Source organism: Grammomys surdaster, unplaced genomic scaffold, assembly GCF_004785775.1.
Source record: "Grammomys surdaster isolate TR1022 unplaced genomic scaffold, NIH_TR_1.0 125953, whole genome shotgun sequence".
NCBI lineage: Eukaryota > Metazoa > Chordata > Mammalia > Rodentia > Muridae > Grammomys > Grammomys surdaster.
The window spans coordinates 1,885,403-1,907,450 of record NW_021620773.1 but is presented as its reverse complement, the minus strand read 5'-3'; the positions used below and the strand labels follow the sequence as shown (position 1 = coordinate 1,907,450).

At 54.9% G+C, this 22,048-nt stretch overlaps 1 protein-coding gene across 5 annotated transcripts in view; it reads right to left on the bottom strand.

Annotated features, from left to right (window-relative positions):
• Positions 1-463: 463 nt before the first annotated feature.
• Plxnb2 (plexin B2) overlaps positions 464-22,048 on the bottom strand; it is a 25,956-nt gene continuing 4,371 nt past the window's right edge. For 2 of the 5 annotated variants that reach the window (XM_028753668.1, XM_028753670.1), the window contains exons 2-38: positions 16,520-16,569; positions 16,045-16,093; positions 12,346-13,433; positions 12,015-12,197; positions 11,803-11,931; positions 11,312-11,412; positions 11,109-11,235; positions 10,639-10,792; positions 9,786-9,900; positions 9,584-9,692; positions 9,398-9,499; positions 8,656-8,748; positions 8,301-8,382; positions 8,071-8,231; positions 7,831-7,979; positions 7,631-7,739; positions 7,366-7,502; positions 7,073-7,243; positions 6,653-6,782; positions 6,285-6,512; positions 5,999-6,175; positions 5,761-5,900; positions 5,555-5,655; positions 5,158-5,387; positions 4,878-5,059; positions 4,600-4,666; positions 4,333-4,479; positions 4,004-4,160; positions 3,801-3,901; positions 3,613-3,697; positions 3,292-3,446; positions 3,030-3,190; positions 2,804-2,951; positions 2,123-2,187; positions 1,923-1,998; positions 1,409-1,483; positions 464-1,297 (exon numbers count right to left, since the gene is read on the bottom strand). In XM_028753668.1, coding sequence (XP_028609501.1) covers positions 1,193-1,297; positions 1,409-1,483; positions 1,923-1,998; positions 2,123-2,187; positions 2,804-2,951; positions 3,030-3,190; positions 3,292-3,446; positions 3,613-3,697; positions 3,801-3,901; positions 4,004-4,160; positions 4,333-4,479; positions 4,600-4,666; positions 4,878-5,059; positions 5,158-5,387; positions 5,555-5,655; positions 5,761-5,900; positions 5,999-6,175; positions 6,285-6,512; positions 6,653-6,782; positions 7,073-7,243; positions 7,366-7,502; positions 7,631-7,739; positions 7,831-7,979; positions 8,071-8,231; positions 8,301-8,382; positions 8,656-8,748; positions 9,398-9,499; positions 9,584-9,692; positions 9,786-9,900; positions 10,639-10,792; positions 11,109-11,235; positions 11,312-11,412; positions 11,803-11,931; positions 12,015-12,197; positions 12,346-13,419 — 5,526 coding nt within the window. In that variant the 5' untranslated portion in view covers positions 13,420-13,433; positions 16,045-16,093; positions 16,520-16,569 and the 3' untranslated portion in view covers positions 464-1,192. Of the gene's footprint in view, positions 1,298-1,408; positions 1,484-1,922; positions 1,999-2,122; positions 2,188-2,803; positions 2,952-3,029; positions 3,191-3,291; positions 3,447-3,612; positions 3,698-3,800; positions 3,902-4,003; positions 4,161-4,332; positions 4,480-4,599; positions 4,667-4,877; positions 5,060-5,157; positions 5,388-5,554; positions 5,656-5,760; positions 5,901-5,998; positions 6,176-6,284; positions 6,513-6,652; positions 6,783-7,072; positions 7,244-7,365; positions 7,503-7,630; positions 7,740-7,830; positions 7,980-8,070; positions 8,232-8,300; positions 8,383-8,655; positions 8,749-9,397; positions 9,500-9,583; positions 9,693-9,785; positions 9,901-10,638; positions 10,793-11,108; positions 11,236-11,311; positions 11,413-11,802; positions 11,932-12,014; positions 12,198-12,345; positions 13,434-16,044; positions 16,094-16,519; positions 16,570-19,226; positions 19,285-22,048 lie in introns of those variants that run through there. The other 3 variants (XM_028753672.1, XM_028753671.1, XM_028753669.1) reach the window with 3 other exon arrangements.

Here is a 22,048-nt window from a genome sequence, read left to right as displayed (position 1 = left end):
CTATTGCCTTCTACACTCAAGCCTTCTTTTCTTTCTTTCTTTCTTTCTTTCTTTCTTTCTTTCTTTCTTTCTTTCTTTCTTTCTTTCTCGGAGGTTAAAGGCGCTTACCACCAAGCCTGATGACCTGTGTTTGACCCCCAGAACCCAGAGGTAGAGCAACTCCTGCAGAAACAAGTGTGGGATCTGCATGGTTTGCACAAGATGCACACCTCTCTGATTCTTGCCATGTGGCTCCTAAAAGCCCAGTGAAAAAAACACTGTGTGTGTGTGCGCGCACGTATAAAGCCCGCTGAGGCCAAAGATGCTAGACCTAGCCTAATCCTTGTATCCAGTGAGACCCCGGATTGGTTCACACAGGAGCCAGTTTTGGTATTCAGAAAAAGACTTGTGATCAGCTCAGGCCCAAGGAATGGGGAAAGGTGAGTAGGGACAGACAGGCAGCCCAAAGAGAAACCCAGTCAACCAGAGAGTAAAAAGACAACTGTATTGGCTTTACAATCACGATTTACAAAAAGGGTGGGTGGTTCTGGGAGAGATGCTGCTCCAGCACCCCCAGATCCAGGCAGAGCCTCCAGGACGGCCTGTTTAACAGCTGAGGTGAGGACCTCAGTTTTCTGGGTCCCTCTGGCCACCTGGGCCCCGACGTCTGACGTCCAGCTTGACCTTAGAGGTGGAGCCAGGGATGGCCCTCAAGTCCACCTGGAGTGCCTGCGCCCCATGAGGAGGGCCAGGTGAGGTCGGGAAGGCATTGTACCGCTTTTTCTTCTCCTTCCATCTGGCAGGCAGATACAGTCCAGGAACTGGCTGTGGGAGCTACAGGCCAAACCCAGGGTATCTGAGGAGGCTAGGCTGCTGGTGCATGGGAAGGGGAGGCCATGCCTCCACTGCCCCCAGTGGCCCAGTGTGGCTTTGTAAGGCACATTTGCGAATTGCTCAGGAGACAACACAGAGAACACCCGATGCTGGTGCCATTGGAAGGAGCTGGTGCTGACTCGGGCGCCTGGGCAGTATTGCTCAGGAGAAAGACGCTACAGTCTACAAGAGGTGGGTTCACCACACTCACTCCAGATGCCTTGGGTGCATCCTCTACTGGAGAGAGAGAAGAGCTCAGCTACAGCCAGTGCGACCTCACGCCAACGGGCTGCCCAGTGCCATGGTAACACACACCTGCATCCTGAGGCAGCATTGATGGTCAGAGGTCTGTAACCTTATTCTCAAGCGCCGCGGCAATCTGCTGCAGGCGGAAGGCCAGTTGCATCTTTTGGGCTGCAGGGTCCTCCTCCAAAGCATTGATGATCTGGTGGGGGTGGGGGGTGGGGGTGGGGGTAGAGATGGACAAAGAGGAAACCTGTCAGATCAGGTTGGGGGCACGCTATCCTGCATTTCACCCCGGGGACCCAGGACATACCTCGTCATAGTACTTTTGTGTGTATTGGTAGAGCTGGTGTAGTGCCACAAGTGTGTTCAAGGAGTCTGTGTGAGCCTAGGGATGACAGCATTACCCAGTGTGAGGAGGGTATAGGAGTCCCAAGGCCAGCCCTACAGAACAGCAAGCTGTAACGTGTTGGCTGTGCGCACCGCACCGTCACAGATACATCGTTAAGAGGATCACATCCTGGTAAGACCACACGCAAAGCCCAAGCATGTGGCAGCATCTGCTTGACAACAGCCAGTATAGTGGGGCACACCAGGGTTCTAAGCTACTCACTGCCTACATATCAGCCTCTACGTACAAGTGTGTTTACTATTCCCTCAAGACTCAGTTCCGGTCAAGGCAGCAAGCCTAACCGCCACGCCCATTCAGCTAGCCACGCCCATTCAGCTACCCTGCCGCTCCTCTCAGCCATAGCATCTGCACCTCTGTGCCCGGCTCAGCAGCGGGCAGTAGCGCCTTTGCTCTTGAGGAACTCTGTGGCCCTTACCCGGGAAATCTCTGCCAAGTGCGTATTCATGTCCTGGTCGCTGACCTGAACCATCTGTCGGATGCCCTTGTAGTAGCTGCAAGGAGGAGGGAAAAAGGTTGTGGATGGAGACAGGAGTGTATAGGAAAAGGGGATGCTGGACTCTGGGGTCTCTTAGGGATTTCCGGTTGTTCCCCAGCCCTCCTCCACATCTCACTCACTCCTCCACCATCTTCTTGTAGGTAGAGATCTCCTTAGCATACAACAGCTTGTTGCTGGGAGAGTCCTGTGGAAGACAAAAGAAAGCTTTGACACTGGGCTAGCCTCGGCTACTCAGTCCTCACAAAGCAGTGGCGAAGCTCCTGCTCAGACTCTGTGTAAGAAGGCACCGGAGGGCTGGAGAGATGGCTCAATGGTTAAGAGCACTGGCTGCTCTTCCAAAGGTCCTGAGTTCAATTCCCAGCAACCACATAGTGGCTCACAACCATCTGTAATGAGATCCGATGCCCTCCTCTGGTGTGTCAAAGACAGTGTGCGCTCATATACATTAAATAAATAAATACATCTTTAAAAAAAAAAAAAAAAAAAGAAGGCACTAGAGGCTAGGGATGGGGAGTGAGGAGGAACAGAAGTCCCATGGATGGGAGGTGGAGGAGACAGATCATGTTCATAGCAGCCCCGAAGCCTTGATCACCTTCCGCCTGCTTCTGCCCCAAACTTTAGCCCAAAACGCAAACCCACATAAGACAAGCTTTTGGTATAATCCGCACTCAGCCCACCTCAGTCGTAGCTTCTCCAGTCCATCCCTGCCAACACTGTCCAGTCTAGACCCTCCACCCCTTCTCGGTCAGCTGGCCCTGTCCATGGGCCACTGTCCCCTCTGAGCACACAAGCTTACTCACTCGGCTCAGCTTGTGCTCTGTGCGAGTACAGGCGTCCATGAAGGTCTGTGCGATAACTGACAGGGAGGCGTCCACCACTTCATGGACGTGGACATCGAAGATGAAATGGGGGTTCTTCAGGATGTTCACCCAGAAGCGAAGTGGTAAACTGCAGCAGACAGATGGGTAAGGGAGTTGAGGAGCTATCCTGGGCCACGGCAGCGGGGCAGACAGGGCAGGGCCTCACCTATTGGTTTTCCAGATATGGATGGTATCCTCATCTCGGATGTCATGCTTCTCTGCCTGCTCGTCCAAGAAATCAAAGAAGTACTTGACCGCGGGTGGTACTGCGTGCCCAGGTGCCAGCACGCTTTGGAAGAAGTTGTCCACGAACTGCTGCAGTGTGCCCTGTGGAGGAGAGCGCGGCTTGGTGTGACCCCTGGGGCACAGCCAAGGCGCTAGCGTGTAGGATTGTGATTGTGTTCCTGTGAGTGAGCGTTGTCTTTTACCTTGACAGAGAGTAGCCTCGTCAGGTAGATCTCTGTGATGGCCTTGGTCCGCTCTTTCTCCTTCATGCTGCCACGCTTGGACTTGCCTTCGTCTACCTCATCTGTTGGCCGCACCAAGTGCCACACGCGGTTTTCCTCTTCCAGAAGGGCGTGGCCTGTGGGGGGCAGGCAGCTGAGGGACCCAGTCCCAGTTCAAGGTAGGTGTGGCCTGAAGTTTGGTAGTTAGGGCCCTGGGGTCCACTAGGTGGCAGCAGAGGGAGGTGGGGGAGAGGGTCTTTATAAACCTTTAGGGACTAGAGAGAAGAAAGACAGCAGACTCACGTTCCCCAGGCAGGTCTTGTTGGCTGTCTTCTGGCTGCTGAGAGACTCCCACCTTAGACAAGATGAGGGTGGCTCCATCCCGGACCTAAGGACAGAGTCATGAGGGAGGGTCATGTTCCTACTGTGGGGTCCAGAACTATCCCCTGCTTAGGGCACCTCCCCCTGCCTAAGGGACCTCGGGCACTCACATTGTAGTGCATTAAGGTGTTGATCCGTTTCCACCGGCCTTCCCGCTGGGAGGTGAGGTCCAAGTCAGACAGAATCTGGGCCGTGGACCCAGGACGCCATTCTGCAAAAGGGCATAGCTCAGTTTTCTTGAACCCAGGGCCACACTCTGCCCATTCCCAAGGCAGAGCTGGGCACATGGACCTCGTGAACGGGTGGAACTCACCAAGCACCACACTGTCCGGCTTGGGCCAGCAGGAGCAGGGCTGAGTACGGTACACCTGGTCAATGATCTTCTCTTTGACCTGAGAGATGGTGTCGCAGTTGAGGACCTTAACTGGGATGGCGTCGAGCCCTTCATCCTGAACAATCACGCTCACCGTCTGTGAGGGGATACAGGATGGGAGGGACCAGCTGAGGGAGGATCCCTGTGACCTCTGCATCACAGAAACCCTACCCAGGGCAATCTGGCTTCACTCTGTGCAGTTCAGATGTGGAGTCCGGGTTCCTGGCTCCGCACCTCCCCTCCGCAGCTTCCTGCTCTGGGGGACTTACCAGAGGCGCGTACTCGACATCATCCCCCAGCAGCCCTGTGTCATTGAGGGTATACTTGGCCTTCTTCTGTACAGCATCCACGGGCCCCTTTTCCACCTGGTGTTTGATGGCCTTGAAGAGTTTGTAGAGGGGCTCACCGGCGCTATCCTGGAGCAAGGGAGCTGTGTGAGTGGAAGGCATGGGACTGACAAGCATGGTGGGGCTGGACTTCCTTCAAAGCACTTAGGCACCGATTCACCCACCCTTGGCTCGAGGGTCAGAGCTCACCTTGAGGTACTGGTACAGACAGATGGACATCCAGTTGGACAGCATCCTCTCCACCACTGTCTCAGACCTGAGGGTAAACAGATACCTCATATTCCAAGGCCCGGCTGGCTCTAGAAGCCCACTGCAATGTACATGTGAACAGAGGACACTATGGCCCCTCTGGGCAGGCGTACCATCCAGAACGGTTAGGTAGCAGCTCAGACCGAGGACGGACCAAGTGAGATCTGACTTTGTGTTTGTCCAAAGTAAGTCTCCGCCCACCTGTCATTCCCACAAACCTGCGCAGCATTAGCTTGGGGTTCTTGGCCACCACATACTGCTCCATGAGCTCCAGGAAGAGCGTGCGCATAATGTCCGTGTAATATTCCAGCTTCCCGTGCAGGGCCACAGTCAGCAGTGATGCAAAGTAGACCTTGGCCCTGGCTGAGAACTCACGCTGATTCTCCAGGGTGTGGATGAACTGCAGGGCAGCCAAGGAGGGCATACTTGAGTACCTAGGCTGCAGCCTTGCTCCACACCTGACCCCCCACCCTCCCCAACCTCCCGGCCTCCGCTCACATTGATGAGGAAGGACTTGCTATTAAGCAGGTTGGAGAACTGGTAGAGGGCTTGCTCCACAATGGGCCGCCGTGACTCGGGGATGTCCAGCTTGCCGGTGATCATGACGTCCTTGTCACCATCCTTGGATGGCAGGAAGAAGACTCGGTCAGTGTAGGTCTTATAGTCCAGCGTGGGGATGCCTGCCTCGTGCACGTCATTCGTCTGGTCCTCCATCTCGATCATCAGGTCTGAGAAGCGGGGATGCGAGCCAGGGTGAGGTGTCTCCCCTGCTCACCGACTCCTGCTACCCTTACCCGTGCCCTCCTGCAGTTTCTGGCCTTAAGAGGTGGCCTAGAAGATCCAGGGATGCTCATAAGGGAAGCCTGTGGCTCCACCTGCCAGGGGCAGCCCCTACCTGTGAATTCCTTCTTGCAGCGGTCCCGCACGCTCTCCTCCAAGCCCTCCAGCTGGGATTTGATTTTCTCGTACTCACGCTCAGCCTGCTGGCTCTTCCTCCTGTTGGGCATAGCATAGAACAGCTGTCTGGTACCAGTCAGCTGTCAGGGTCAGAAGTGTTGATGCAGGAGGGATGAGGGGAGCGGTCCTGGAGGCAGGACTCACCAGTAGCAGTAGATGGATACCAGGATGATAATCACCATGGGCACCATGACCAGAGGCAGGATGAGACTGAGCGGCACATCACTTGCGCGTGTGTCGTACTCCACCCGGCCTAGCACCCACTCTCGGGAGCCAAACTTCACCTGTGGGAAGCTATGGCTCAGCGCAGGCAGGTGTAGGCGGTGGTGGCTTCTCCTGAGAGGCTCCCCAGCCCCTCCACAGCCCTCCCGCTCTCACGCACAATGAACTCGGGTAGGTTGTGTGCTGTGTCTCGCTTCTGCCGCCGCTTGGGTGGAGGCTGCACCTCTGGGGGTTCGCAGTACAGGTCAGTCTCGGTCAGCGTCTTCATAATGCAACGTTCAGCACCCACAAATGCCTCAGCCTCCTCCAGAGTCATGGCCTTGTTCAGATTGGTTCCCTGGAGTTGGGGGGGGGGGCGGGGCGGGACAGGTAGCAGAGGTCAGAATGATTGATCAGTGTGGGTCCCTACCCTGTACCGGGTCCTCATCCCATAGAGGTCTTCTTACCCGGGCATGGATGAGCTTGTTGACTTGCTTTTTGACACCACCCGTGAAGTTCTCAAAGGTGGGGTCTGCCACATACTCGAAGGCACCAGCTTCGGTCCTGAGCAGGGCACGGTGACCGTCCATCTGTATCAGTGCAGTGAGGTTGTAAGCCTCGGGTTCCTCAGGGACAGCAGGAGACAAGAAGACGACCTTGGTGTCATTGTAGAACTCGTACTCAGTGCCCATGACCTGTGGAATGGGTCCAAACACTTCAGGTCATTTGATGAAGATCTTGGTCCTCCCCCCCCCGCCCCCCCCCCCCCCCCCGCTGTTCCTGTTCCCATTGGAACTGAGCCCTCAGCTCGAATGAGGAGTGAGGCAGGACTGACCGTCATGGGCTCCAGGGATCCAGCCTCCCGTCGCCGCCGCCAGGACCGTAAGGGCTCAGCAATGACAACCATGGCAAACTTCTGGATGAGGCTGAAGCCCTGGCCAGTGACACTGATGCTCCGGCCACCACTGGGGGTTGGGGAGAGGCATGCTTCAGTGAGTTCAGCTCAGCCAGCTTCTGGCTTCCACTCTACCAGTTATACCCCAGGCGGAGAGTGGCAGTGTGGTAATGTGCATCGGAGGGGGAAGCTAGTGGGGGAAGTGGCCCTGCTCTGACCCCGCCATCTGGGTTCTGAGGAGGAAGCCCATCAGGGTGCAGTGGGGTTTTCCAGAAGATTTCTTCTGCCCTGCCCAGCCCAGTTCTGCCACATTCCTCAGGTCAGCGGGCGGGGAAGGCCAGGAAGGGGGAGAGGCCACACCTGACAAAGCTTCTCAGTGGCTCAAAGGCTCGTAGCACTGGGTTCTCGCAGTAGGTGAAGGAGATGCCGGGGCTCGACACTCGGGAGCCCCCGTAGGAGATTTCTAGTGTCGCCTGGACTGGAGTCAACTGTGGACCTGTGACACATTGTAGCTGTGCTCCAAACTTCGTCCTAGGGTGGGAGGTGCCTATCAGTAGATCAGGCCAGTTCCACTGCCCCCTCCAAAGCAGACTCAGGCCTTCCTACCCTCTCCCTGGAACCGGGCAGGCTCAGCACCCGTGGGCAACACATACACTTCACAAGGGACATCATTGAGCGTCACCCGCACATCCTCCTTGGAGCCTGTGTCCAGGTGAGTGCCATTGATGGTCAATGTGGTGCCGCCTGCCTGTGGCCCTTGTCGTGGCTCCACACTGAGAGGCTGGGGTTGCTGAGAGCAACACACACACATAGTTAGGGCCAAGGACTCAGGGGGTCACCGGAGAGTGATGAGTATTAGAAGCCAACTTGCTGGGGTCAGCGGCAGAGGCTGGCCTCGAATCTTGGTGAGGCACTTACTTGATAAGTGAACTGGACATGTGGTGGTGAGTGGCCGAGTTTCCCGTTTATGTCCACCTCGATGCCTCCTGTGAAGGGCGTCTCCGCAGCCTCGATCGCACACACAATCCTGGTGACGGACGCACAGAACCCCTTCAGCTCTTTACCACTGTTGCGTCTGCCCAGCTGCTGGGAGCCCAGGCTGCTGGGAGTTCACTCACCGGGTAGATACAGAGTACCCCCTTGGTTCGAAGGCACAGTCCCGGCCGGCCACAGTGATCTTCTTCACATCCTCTGCTTTGACGCCCAGATTGGACCCGTGGATGGTGACGAGGATGCCCCCACCCAGAGGGCCTGTCTCAGGCTGGATCTGAAATTGGCAGGGCCCGGTTCGTGAACGGCCTGGGTGGATGAACATGTAAGGGGGATTGGGGCACAGGTCAAACTGTGACGGAACTCACCCTGGTAATGACTGGTGGCGGGCACTCGGAAGTGACATTGCTGCACAGAGCTTCATACACGCACCTGTTCTGCCCACGGCACCACACACACCTGTAGGCGGGATCGGCAGCCAGACACAGGCTACAGTCACTTCGGCCGAAGGAGCAGTTGTAGAGAGTCACTGTGGAGGAGGGTGTAGAGTTAGCCGTCGTTCTGTTCCCTCCCCCCACCTTCCCCGAATCCCACCTACCTTGTAGCTTGCTGTCAATGTTCTTGTTAAAGGACTTAACATACAGGTGGAGAGGCAGCGTCTCATTAGCATCGTGGGATAGCTGCATGGGACACACGGGGACAAACTGTACTTCCTGTCCCTCTGATACCAAAAGCCACGGGAACCTCTCTATTGCTCTAAGTCAGTGAAGGCTGCCAGGCAGGCAGGAACTGGGGAATGTCACACACACACCATGAGACCATGAGTATGTTCAGGGACATGGGCAGAGAAGCTTGGAGACCACGAGGCACAGGGCAAGAGGGATAAGACCCTGGCTAGGCTCCAGTCTCAGGGGTATTACCCACCCTCCAGCCCTTGAGACAAGCAGTGGTACCTTTGGGGTTCTAAAAGAGAAGGTGTCTGACTCATGCACAGTTACAGCCTCTTCAAACTTCAGCAGGTCGCTGCCCACATACAAGGAGGAGACCTATAGAGAGTCCAGTCAGCATTCTCTACACAAGCTGGCTAACTGTCCTGCCCTCTGGGGGCATAGAATCCATGTCTCCAGACGCTCCTGAAATACTCTACCACCTAGTCTGCCCCACGCTCAGATGCCTCTGAAGACCCATTTGCCTCTGTAGCAACAATTCCGGCATTTTGGTTTCTTTAAACCACACAGAAATATTGTAAGAATGTGCTTTCGTTTTAATCCCAGGTGTGGGGCTGCGTTGGACTGTCCGCAGCAGCTGACTATGATTTGCCTCGTGCTCTAACAGAGGCACGGTTTGCCAGCTCCAGAGTATTTTCTGCGTTCGTGTAATGTTTGGAATTCTGGGAACTTTCCGAGTTTGCCAGAGCCCTGAGAGGTGGGGGCTGGTGGGTGTTGGTCGTTTGGGGGTGGGGACGGGGCCGAGGACGAAGACGAGTGGTTTGTTAGTAGTCATGCTCAAAGAAGAAACAAAAGGGAAGCAATTAGATTCAGGGATCTATTTTTCTGTCTGTCTGTCTCCTCTATGGTTCTTTCCTGTGTAATGATAAGGGATGAGAGGCTAAAGGGTGGGAAAAGGAACCCATAAAGCAGCCTCAAGAAGCCCAAACCCACCTACCAGCTAGACTTCACCCCAGGCCTTCTCTACCTTCACAGTCTCCAAGTTCTTGCCCTGGAAGGTCACTTCTGTCTCATAGTTCATGGGGATGACCAAAGGGTTAGGGGCCAGGAACTGGGGGCAGTTGTCCTCCTAGGAGAGAGCAAAGCTGGTGAGGTGGTGTCTTTCCCGTCACCCGTGGTCCTAACCACAGTTCTAACTGAGTGGCTGGCTCACCGTGTGGGCACGTATGATCCTTTCCTCTGGGTTGGGTGAAGCCTCCCGACACTCGTAGTACTGCAGGTCCCATTGGCAGGTCCAGCGGTTGCTAGCACAAGAGATGCACCTGGGGGGGAGTCAATCGGGATGTGAGGGGCCTGGAAGGACGAGAGGAACTTAGGGGTGGAGTGGGGAACCTCAAAAGGTAGCCAGGACTCACGGCAGGTTCTCCATCAGGCTCATAGCCTCCCGGCAGTCATAGAAGGGATACTGGTGGGAGGTGAGGAAGACACTGCCGCTTTTGAAGACAAGCTGGATGCTCACGTCAATATGGTCTGCAGAATACAGGTGGGAACAGGGTCAAGGGGGGCTAGAGCAGAAGAGTGGAACTGGGCCTCATCCAGTGCCCAGCCGAGAGAGGGTCTGTTCTGGGGCCATGGGATACAATATGGATACTCCAGCCTTAGGCTCGGCTGGTCTGCTGCATGCTCAGCTGGCCTGCTGCTGCTTGTCAAATCTGGGCTTTGGTGTCAGCTCCCAGGGCTGAGGCTCATCTTTCTCCCCTGGGCGTGGCTGCTTTTGCACCCTCTCTGTTCCTGCAAGTGCTGAGGGCACTGGAGGCTCCTCCAAGTCTGGGTAGGAAGGCCTCCCGGTCCCTGCTCACATCACACCATGGCCTCATGGCCTTGTTACCCCCAACACTCAAGGGACAGACAGACATAGCACCTGTCTTAGCCCAGATTGAGGCCTTCAGCCTCAGGAGACAGCTCCAGCTGCCTCAGGCTGGATACAGCAGTGAGGAGGGTTGTCTGTGCAAATAACTTGGCAGAGGAATCTGGATCTTGGTCTCCCCAGAACAAGAGTGCTCAGCCTTCAGACTCAGTCTAAGACTGAGGTACTCTCAAAGTTGGGATTTTTTTCCCCCTTCCCCATCAGTAGCAGCCAGTACCCAGGATTGGCTCACACATAGCACTCAATGACCTCAAAATGTGAGCGTGCATAGAGCATAGAAGAAGCTGTGTGCGGGGAAAGGGAAGCTGTGCGGGTCCAGGGGCTGAAGGGCGAGGTCTTACCTTGGCCTGGTGGTGTACTAGGGATGCTGCTTGGGGAGTTACAGATGACGGCACCATCCTCTATCCGGGCAGGGTGGGGTGGTGAGTCACCAAAGAGGCACAGTAACTCATCCTCCTTAGTCATGTTGGGTAGGGGGCTGACAGACAGGCGTACCTGCAGGAGAAGAACATCTCAAACTAGGATCCCCGATCCTAGTACCACACTGCTCAGTCTTGGTGGGGGAAGGAGGGCAAGGCTAGGTTACTATAAGAGTATCTCCAGCCCTGCCCTCAGCATGTATAGGCTGATGACCCCAAGAGTCCCTAGAACCTGACTCTGCTTTGTGTAGGAAGTTCATGTGGGCCTGGGTACCAGGCAACCCGTGGTTTCCTCGCTTGTCTAAGCTCCCAGCCAGCAGCTGTATAAGGAGAGCTCCGCCTGGCCCTGCACAACACTCACTCACTCACTGCCTGCCACCTGTCACACACACCTCTCCTTGCGCCCGCCGGCTCATGTTCTGTGGAAAAGCGTCAGTGATGGCCACACAGGACTTCTCCCGGCTCCACAGCCAGTGTCCAGTCTCCTCGGCCCGTGAGCACTCGGACTTCCTGGTACATCTGCATGGACAGAGAATAGTCTCAGCTCCAGGACTCCTTGGACTCTGGGTCACTGGGACAAGGACAGACTGCTCACCTTCCCTCAATGACACACCAGCCACAGTAGGGATCTTGGGAGTCACGGCACTGAGCACAGGTGGCATAGCTCAGGCACTCTTGCACTGGGAGCCGGAACACCTAGAGGTAAGATGGCAGGGCCGTGGGGGAACAGGACTAATTGCACAGGCCCCCCACCTCACGTGCTAGACAAGTGGCAGAGAATCTCCTGGGCCAGCTTGGTGGTAGGGATTCATAACCACCTACAAGCTTGGGGAAGGCTCAGAAAGGGAAACCTTGTTGAGAAAAGGAAGGTTAGGGATGTAGCTCTGTGACAAGACTGTTGCACGGCCGGCATATGATCCTAGTTCTAATCCCTAAAGCCCAAAATAAAACCCTTGGAAAGATAGCAATGGTGCTATGAAGACTCAGAGACAGGAGCCCAGACTCTGTCCAACCATCCAACGCTTAGCCCAGCATATCCCTTAGGCCTGTTTCACAATAGTCCTTTGGGACCATCTTTAGGCTGACCTTGTCCTGGGTCATAGCATACAGACTGGACAGGTTTGCAGACAGTGCCAGGTCCTGTTTGATTTTCTTGTTGATGTCTACCGGGATAGAGCCGTACTCTGCGGAAGTGCCGTCCGGAGCAAGGTACACCTGTGAACACCAAGACAGTCCATGAGAACGGGGGTGTCGTGGTTCAATGGTCCCTCCTGGAGCCTCTCTGCCTAGGCCAGTACCTTAAGGATCCGGCCATCTGAGGTGCCCAAGAAAGCGACAGTATGGTTATTCTCGGCAGTTACTGTCACTGCTGTCAAATTCAGGCCCCCACGGTGCAGCACAGCTGTGGTGACGAGTCCATCACGACTGCCCAGTGGATAGGGCAGATGCTCTGAGCCACATCGGAAGTTATCGCTGGCACCCTGTGGATCACAGCATCAGGACGGGTCCCTGTCTCAAGGCTTTTCCCTACTAGGGCTCCAAGCTATGCGTCAGACCCTGTCCTCCACCACACAAATCCACTGACACCCAAGGGGGAAACAGACACCTGAGAACAGGCAAGACACGTACTAGCACATGGCCGCCACACTGGATGTCTCCGTGGAAAGGCTTGTAGAAGATAGCATGGCTTGCCTCTCGGGCACCTGTGTAGCAGGCATTACGGTTGGCTTCCATCTTGTCAAGGACTTTATCTAGTGGGAACACACAGAGGCCTGCACCAGGCCCCGCAGTGCTCCGGCCATCTCTGCTGAAGACAGCATAGAGTGCCCTGCCAGTACCCGATGTGGCCACAGAAGCGGCTAGGCAGGTACCAAAGGCGGCGCCTTGGGGGTCACTGGGATCCTGACACACCAGGTCCATCTCTACATAGGAATAGTAGGAGGGGTCATCTTTGCACATTCTTGCCAGCAGTGTGCGGTTCTTAGCAGGATGCTTGTCTTGCTGGTTAAAGACGAAGAAGACATAGAGGCCATCTTCAAAGGCTGCGACAAACTGCTGAGTATTCGTGGACAGGTAGCCGGCCTTGAAGGTGGTGTGGTCCGAGTAGGCCTCAAAGGCCTCCCGGCCCTCGGCCCTGTCCAGCAGACGGGTGCTCACAATAATGCCGTTGTCGTGTGGCCCGTTGCCTTTGCCCACAAACAGCACGCGTTCACCATCCGGGCGCGTGGAGCTCACCAGCCCCACCGTGGCCACCCTCTCATCGTTGCTAGCCACAAAGGACTTCTCGCCGCTGCTGTCCTCGTAGAAGAGGAGCACCGAGATGTTGCTCATGGCTCGCAGGGCGCAGATGCCCTTGAAGAGGCTGCCGCATTCCACCAGGCGTTTCCCAGGCGGGTCAAGCAGCAGCAGCTGGTTGACATTGTCGGTGAGCACTGCTTCATGACACTGGCTAGCCTCTATGGGTGGTGTGCACTTCTTGTTATCTAAGGCGGGGCCTGTGCTCACATGCTGCTGGACTTGCAGGTCGGGGCTCAGCTGGTAGAGCGCATTCACTGCCCCAACATATACCACACCTGAGGCTTCATCCAGAACCAGGTGGTTCAGCTCCGTCTCACTGCGGAAATTCTCTGGCTTTCGGGACCGTAGGCTCAACCCTAGGCCCACGAGACCTAGAAAGGTCAGGGCCCAAAGCGGTAGAGCCATCACCCCCCAGAACTCTGTGGGGAGAAACAGTAAGGGTCAGGTAAGTTGAGACTTCTCTTCATTCAGGTCCTGCCCTGAATGGTCAGAATACAGGCCAGAGAGGGACACAATCCCCTCATGGAGCACCCTCCCAGCTATCATGCATATTCCTCTCAAGAAGCTACAGCTGATCTCGGGGTGCAAACCGCGGACTTGTGGACATGTAGATCCATACTGCTTGAAGCCAGAGCCGCAGATGAGGGCCCATGCACATGACCCAGGTAAGGATCCAAGATGGCCCCACCTCCATTCATAGCCCTCTCAATTTGCTGCCTGCTGGGGAGGGGTAAGCAGCTCTAAGTCTGTCAGTTCAGAGGTGTGTGTGTGTGTGTGTGTGTGTGTGTGTGTCTGTCTGTCTGTCTGTCTGTGTGATGTGGATACATGATGCACTGTCTAAGAGCCTGTGTGTGGGTGCATATTCTGTCTAGGAGTCTGGGTCAGAAGTCCAATTGGAGAACCTGGGTTCAATTCCCAGCACCAACGTGGCAACTCATAACCATCTGTAACCCTAGCCCCAGTGAATCTAACACCTGTTTTAGCCTCCACAGGGAGCAGGCACACAGGTGGTACACAGATACTTCATGCGGACAAAACACCCCATGGCATAAAATAAATTTAAATTAAAAAAAGACGACCTCAGCCGGGCAGTGGTGGTGCACACCTTTAATCTCAGCACTTGGGAGGCAGAGGCAGGCGGATTTCTGAGTTCGAGGCCAGCCTGGTCTACAGAGTGAGTTCCAGGACAGCCAGGGCTACACAGAGAAACCCTGTCTTGAAAAACAAAACAAACAAACAAACAAACAAAAAAGACTACCTCAAACATCACCTCACACATAGCTTATTCTCCATAAGAGATTAAAATTTAAACATAAAATGATTCTAGGTTCATACTCCCTAGGTTCTGTAACTTTCCAGTTATAGATGAAGGAACAGTCAGAGAGGAAATAGCTTGCCTAAAAGGCAGCCTGGGTGGGTGGGGCCGGGGTGCTGCCCTACCTCCAACTATTACATCTACTCTCTCTTTGAGAGTCTCTAGCTGGTATCCCTCTCCTACAAGAGGACCCGCTCTGCCTGTGGCCAAAGAAGGAAGAGCTGAACTGTGGGTAAAGATGAGTAGGCTGGCATGAGGTCTTGGCTTTTTCTCACAAGCTCTGCAGCTCTCCAGCTGCCCTCCATTTCTAGTCTGTACCCTTCATTCGCCTCCTCAGACCTAGGAGGTAGAACCAACTGAAGAAAAGGCACATTCCCAATAGAAAGTGTGGTGCAAGAGGCAAAGTTCAAAGACCTCATTAGGAGCCAGGGTCAGGGAGAAGACAGTGGCTTTAGTTAGAGACAGGAAGACTTCACAAGCCCTTTAAGACCCCAACCCAGTCTAAGATTCCAAGGCTCTGCTCAGAGCCTGGAGAGGCAGCCAAACTCCACCTCCATGGGGACAGTCCTGTGGTCCACTAACCAATTTCCATCCCAGCCTCTCCATGAAAGTCCACTCCCCACAGGCCACCACGCCAAGGCCCGATCGCTAGGCCAGCTTGTTCAGGGCTTATGGATGTAGCTCACCGCTTTAACTCACCAAATCACTGCAGCTTGTCAGCTCCCAGGAGAAGAGAATGAATGGAATGTTCCCAGCCAGGAGGGGGTGGAAGGGGGGTGGGGCGTGGGCGTGGGTGGAGCTACAGTCTCAGCTCAGCTGAAACCTAACCAGTCACCCTCTTACGTGTGGCTGTGCCAGCCTCCGCCCCTGACTTCTACTGGTATCTAAGCCCCAAGGCTTGAACCTGGAGCTAACCAGCTAAGAGACCCCTCTACTCTTACACTGGACCCATAATGGCACCTTCTCCAACTGCTCTCCAGAGGCCTGCCTAGGAGATCCACCAGGTGGGCTTCTCCCTGTTTAATTTCTGGCAGGAGACTAGCCACCTCCTCCCTATGCTTGGAGCTCACACAGGGGTGTAGGATTCTGGGAGGAAAACTTTCCAGACATCTGGTCACCAGTAACTTAACTGAACTTCAGGCCCGCACACCTGAGGGAAAACCTGGATTATAAAACTGGGCCAGAAGGAGCGTAGCTCAGCAGCTTAACGTTTGCCCAGCGTATATGAAGCTGTGCCGTCCATCTTCAAGCACTCCTGCATATCCAGATACCCATAGTGGGATAAAGACGCTCAGGTCCCAGTGTCTTCTGGGTGATAAAAGGAACCTGGGTTGTGCTCTATAGGTGGCAGCTCCCTTCTACTTCCTGAATAAACAAGGCCTTGAGTGACCTGCTTGGCCAGGCCTGGGAGCAAAGAGCACCTGACCTCTATGGCGCTCTCTGGCAGTACAAGCTGGAGGCGCCAGGCACAGTCAGCTAAAGCTTCCTGCCGCTGAAGTTCCTGGAATGGGAGGGCAAGTGGAGGAACTTCCTGTTTTGGACCAGGTCCAGGACCCCTGTTTGTCTGCCTGGTTGGGGATTTCCTCGGGGGTACCAGTCAGCCTTACGCCGGCTGAAGTCTGGAGGTGTACTTCCAAGAAGCCACATACAAAGGGGTACAGCCTCAGGGTTCCACAATGACTTTCAGAACTTTCTGGCTTATTCCATGGACTCACCAAGGCTCCAGTGGTCTCCGTCTCTGTTTTAGGCTGGCATCAGGACTCTCTAGGAGACAAAAGAGAGATAGAGCATAGACGATAACTCTGGGTGTCTGTCCTGAGATATCGCCTATCACTAACCTCTCACTCCTAGTAAGGGCCTTCCTTTACACACTTCCAGGCATCTTAGCCCAGCTTCCAAAGCAAGCACATTCGCCTGGTCTTCGAAAAACATAAGCAAGTCATGCTATTTTCTCTTCTGCTCAGAAGTAGGCAGCTCTTTTCATTCAAAGTCTAAGGTACTATCTGCTCTTTAAGACTAGATGTGTAGCTAGGTGGTGTGGTGCACGACTTTAATCACAGCGCTCAGGACAGCCACAGAGAAACCCTTTCTAGAAACACAAAACACACACACACACAGGCAAAAATTCCACTATATGCACAATTGCTTTCTGAAAAACATGCATACCCACAACAGGGCAACTCTACTTACTAGCTGGGTGACCTTGGGCAAGTTAACGTCTCTGTGCCTCATTTCCCCATCTGCAAAATGGACACAGTAATAGTCAATCAACACTAGGGTTCCTATGGAGTGAATGAATTCATTCATGAAAAGCCTGGGTGTTACATTGTAACTCCTGGCAGATCTTCCTAAAGTATTCCTTCTGCTATAAGTAGTCCTTGGTAGGCCCAAGGGGAAGTACAAACCAGGGGAACATTTTAGCAGGTTTGTTGGAAGCAACAATTTGACAACTTACCCAACTGTGGGCCAGGGAGTGGGGGAGGGGCGGGGGCACTGCATGACAACGGGTCTGTGCCAACCTACTAAGAATCTATCTCACCCAATTCTACCCGTGTGCTAGCTCCTGAGTTCGCAAAGCCCTCAACCTAACCTGAAAACTCTAGGAACTTTGGGGACAAGGAGAAAGGTACATAAAGGCGCTGTCCACCTCTAACCCCACAGAGACGCTCTGCTTGTCCTGTGTGGCAGTTTCCCATGCTTCCGCTAGCCCATTTCCTCAGGTAGCTGACCCGCTCCTGGACCTTTGGTGAGTCCAAGTAGACTATCAGGCCCCACACTGCAGTGTCCCCAGCCCCTACAAGAGGCTGCATGAAGCAAAGGGCATCTTTTTTTGCCCCCAGCACTCAACGCAGGCTTTGTGACATGAACCAACCACAGACTGTTCTTCAGACAAACCACAGGACAGTGTTGGCCCCCTGAGAATTCACTTGCAACCTCTGTGTCTGGGGGCTGCTCTAGTTTCCTCTGCGCCCTGTGCCTCAGCTTCCTCTAGCTCTAGACTTCTCACAGCAGATCATCTAAGTCCCAGTTCCCTCAGGGGAGTCTCCTGAAGACAAAGACAAAGGAGGCTGGCCTCTTCTAAGCAACTTGCCATATATACTTCAAAAGGGTCTGATGAACCTTCCACTGTCCAATCAGGGTCCACTAGTCAGCTGTTGGCTCCCGATCAGGATCCTCCGGGTTAACACTTCTTAGATGTGAAACTAACATCACCTCAACCCTTTAGGACACCATCACGTCCTGGGCTGATGTTCCCAACCAGCCATCTCCTAGGAGTGCACACACACAGCACACCTCCCTGCCCAGACAAAGAACTCTGTCTTTGTCTTCAAGAACTCGCTACTAGTAAATTTACTTCAAGAGCACACTGCCCTGGTTCAAATCCAGCACTCCCTCTTTGTGGCAGAGTTACACGGGTCATTTTCAAAGCTGCTCTGTGCAGTTTCCCCATATGTACGTTGGGTATAACAATACTTCAGAGAGCTGGCCAACTATCCTCCAGCACCCTGACCACAGTCATTCAATCCTCTAGGATCGTCACTAGGGGATCCCTCGGTGGGACTCGGGTGGGACGAGTCTGGGGGCGACCAGTGGGAATACAGTGTGAGGATTGAGAGCGTCTGTGCCAGCTCCCAGGTCTGAATGTTCAACAGTCTTGCCACAGCCAGAATGCTGACGATCAACAGGGATCTGGGTCTCTAGTACATCCCGGACTGTCTGGGAAGCAACAAAAGCCCCTGGTCAGCTGGATGCCCAGAAGCTTTCTTCTTTAGGTTCCTCTTCTCACCCTAGGCTCTCTTGATGCCTATTCCAGGGGGGTCAGATGGGGGCTGGAGGGGTACGATGACACGGAGAACTCGGGCAGCCAGTTTGAGTTCCCTAACTCAAAATAGCCTCACAGGGCAGAGTCAGATAGAGCTGGGGTTCCTTTTCTCGTAATATCTTAGTATGAATGACTTTTTAAGGCTCAGATCACATCAACGTTGAGGCAGTGTGGTTCAACAGGAGAGCAGAGCTTCGGTCCCTCCAGGGACCAAGACAGCAAACCAGAGACACCAGGAATTGGCAGGGAGAAAGAAATGATTTCCACCAAAGCCGGGATTCTAACAAGTAGGGTGGGAACTGCACCACCCTCAGGACAGGACAGGGGCGCCTGAACAGCGGACCGAGCTCTGGGCCCTAGGCCTCAGAGAAAGCGAAGCTGCCCCTCCCCCGCCGCAGCTGGCAGCCATGAGGCGGGGCGTCCTCCCTCGGAAGGCTACAAAAATCTGCAATTAGCTGCGAGCGTTAAACAAATCAGAAGAGACAAAACAGGCCGCGGCGCCCGCAAATCCAAGCCTCCGCTGTTTTCAAAACAAGCCTGAGGGAGGGGCTGCGGCAAGGGTCTGTGCGGAGCTCGACGTCTCTTGGAGCACCGCAGCCACAGAGACGGTATCGTACATGGAACCGACACGGTGATCGCCTGGAAGACCCCGAGGGGGACGCGGCCTGTGCCGGCGGACCCAGCTCCACCCACTTGGCAACCTGGTCAGAGTACAGTCCAGGAGGCTGGGTCAGTCTCCGCACCCCGGAGCCAGCCCTGGCCTCATTCCTCATAGACAGGCCCAGGTATCAGGGCCCCCCCCGCCGCCTCCCTCAGCGCCGTTTCCGCCAGACTCCTCCGGGATCGCAAGACGGTTACCTGGGAACTGCACTGGAGGCGGACCCCAGACGTGGGCGAGGACGCGCGGCCGAAGCTCCCCCAGGGACCTGGCCACGCCCACGGTCCTGGAACCTAGGGATCGGTCCCCCCACCCCCACCCCGCGCTCTATTCAGGTCTGCTTCCACATTTTGGCCCTGCACCCCAGCGCACACCTAGAGGGAACACGTGGACTGAGCTTTTGGCGCGAGCCTCACCAGGTCAGGGAAACTCACAAGGCGATAGGCAGGTGGGAGCCCAACCTCGGGTGACAATGACAGCAGAGGCAACTGTCAAGAGTCAAGAGCCGTTTCCTTGCCGTGCTAACCTGGTATTAGAAACAGCCGAAAGCAGGACCGGCCATTACCTACCTAAGTCCTTCCAGCCGGGGAAGGAAAGCAATGCGCGGCTCCGCCCCACTGTGTATAGCTCCGCCCCTGCCCAGGGTCAGTCCCAGGCCTCGGCCCCCCCTTGGTCAGCAATCCAGGCACGACCTTGCCTTCAAGCAGCCTCAGGCCAGACCACGGGGATATCCGCCCAGACTCCTCGAGGGAAGACCCAGCCCTAAGGAAACTGCGCCACCTGACCTGGAGCAGGGGTGGGGCTCTAGAGAAAGGCTGATGTGCTAACCTGAGTCAAGGCTCCGAACAAGAACGCCTCCCAGGCAGAGGGTGGCTGCGGCCTTTCCCCACCACTCCAAGTCCCTAGATTACCCTACCTACTCTACGCCCCGTTCCAGGTTCTGGGTCAGCCCAGCCCAGACTGTCTGCTCGCTCTCCCTCTCCCACTGGGTGCATCCAAGCCACCTCTCCTCAGGCTTGATCACCCAGGATCTCCATATCTGGCTCCGGCTCTCAGGAGCCTGCCTCAAGAGATAACCTGTGGAAGCCAAGAACTTTCCCAAGCCTCCTCTTCCCTCAGAACCAGCTGCAGCTTATGTATACTGTAGGGAACTTAGGATGAGTGCCCCACACTCTCAACCTTTGGGCTGGCTGGCCTCCCCATCAGCAATGTTTTCCCCACCCCTCTATGTAAAGACCCAGACACCACAGTCTCCTGCCTGGGGATGGCTGTACCCCACCCACTCTAGGATCTCCTTCTCTCTTTACATGTTTACACTGCTAGCCTCCAGTTTTGTCATTTTGCAGCAAGTCACCCTCTGTCGACTTACTGTTCTCCTGGAGGACACCCTCCTGGGCTCTCCCAAACGGCAAACAAAGGGAGGGTAAAAATGGATCCTGTTACCATCACCATAATCAGCTAACTGGAATGGGGAATGTCCAGAGAGATCCCAGCCGCAGGAAGGCTTCTACGGGGACTTGAGGACCCTGGGCTGCTGCATTTACCTTCCTATCCCACCTTTCTCCACTCCTGCCCCACCTACACCTCTTCTCTCCTTTCCCAGCTCACCCAAGAACCAGCTAGATGCTGTTCACAGAGGCTGCTGTTTGCTCAGAACCAGTTCCACAGAGTCCCTACCAGGATTCAGCAGCTGTGGGGGTTGGGGGTGCGATTCAGTGGCACGGGGGCGGATGGGCGAGGGCCTGAGTGAGCGGGAGCCGACAAGGCCTGTAATCTCCCTGTCAGCATGTCAGCGTCTCATCGGTCACCCCAGCCCCTCCTCCCCCATCACAGTTGAACCCTACAATTAGCTTAGGGCACCTTGCCAAGCCTGGGTACCAGCCACCACTCACACATGACCACACATGTACAGACACACACATGTCCACGATGCTGCCAGATTCTTACCAGCGGGAAGGTCTTGCCCCAACACCTAGAATCAATTCCCAAGCATGAACCTACGGGGCTTTGAAAAGGTGGGATACACATAGGTCCCAATACTGGGACATCCCAGGATGCCCTAAGAGATTTGTTGGAACTGGGATGGCAGGGGCTGCCCTTGAGGGATGGAGCTGTTCATTGGTGAGTCTCCCATCCACACTAAGCCAGGGGCCTGGTTGGCACATGACACTTTATGGAATTCTGGGAAGAGTCTGAAGGCAATAAGGTGAGCAGCGCCCCATGTCCAAGTGACACAATGAGGCAAGCACTCGGGGCTTAGGAGGGAAGATAGCATGGGGTTTTCCAATGAGGAAATGCCCAGCTCAGAGTGGAAGGTATGTTCATGGGGTTGGGAATTTGAAGCCCCTAAACCCAGTTCTTTCCTGTTTGGTGAGAATCGTGACACACCAGACTCCCCCTGGAGTCTTCTAGAAGTCTATACAGTACCCGGAAGACATGAAGAGGTGTGTTCCAGGGAGCACTCTTGTTCCAGGGTGCTGCCCTTGATCCCTCCCCAATCCTGACATAGGTCTGTGGCCCTGAGGCCTCCCAGGAGGATACTCCAGATCAGACCTGATGTTAAGGTGGAGGCAGGGAGGCTGAGCCTTCCACTCCTGAGGCCAGTCTAGGGGAACTATTTCTGAGGCTAGAAGAGTGAATGGGTCATTCCTGAGCCCCTTCCCTTCTGCCAGCCACCCCTCATCCCTGGCAGATTACCCAGCTCAATTTAAATCAGCTTCTCCTACTTGCTGGGCAGGGAAGAGGTGCCCCGGTATCAAGTGCGGAATGATGGAGTGGAGTATGACTGAAAGCAGCTTCTACTCTGTGTCCCAAGGTATCTGCTATCTTCCACGAAGAAGGCAGATGGCCCTCAGCTTCTGCTCCCTACAAATGCCACCTGGTACCTAACAACACACACCCACACCCTGTGCTGGAGCTGTCCTAAGAGCTTGCCCAGGTTAAAAGTTACAGCCCTTGAAGGTGGAGTGACAGTCCCAGTGGGCCATGTGTCAATCCCAGAACACCCACTTAACTACAGTCACCTGTGCAGCCTACAGCACCTTCTACTATTGACCGAGGGACTCGGAAATGGCCAAATGAAAACTTGCACACATGATGTGGCACCAAAGGGAACAGAGGCGTTCTTCCTACGAAAAGACTGAATAAATAGGTTCCTAGCAGGAGGTGGTGAGTTTGAGGCCAGCCTGGGCTACACAGAGAAATCCTGTCTCAAAACTGACAAAGAAAAAAAAAAAAA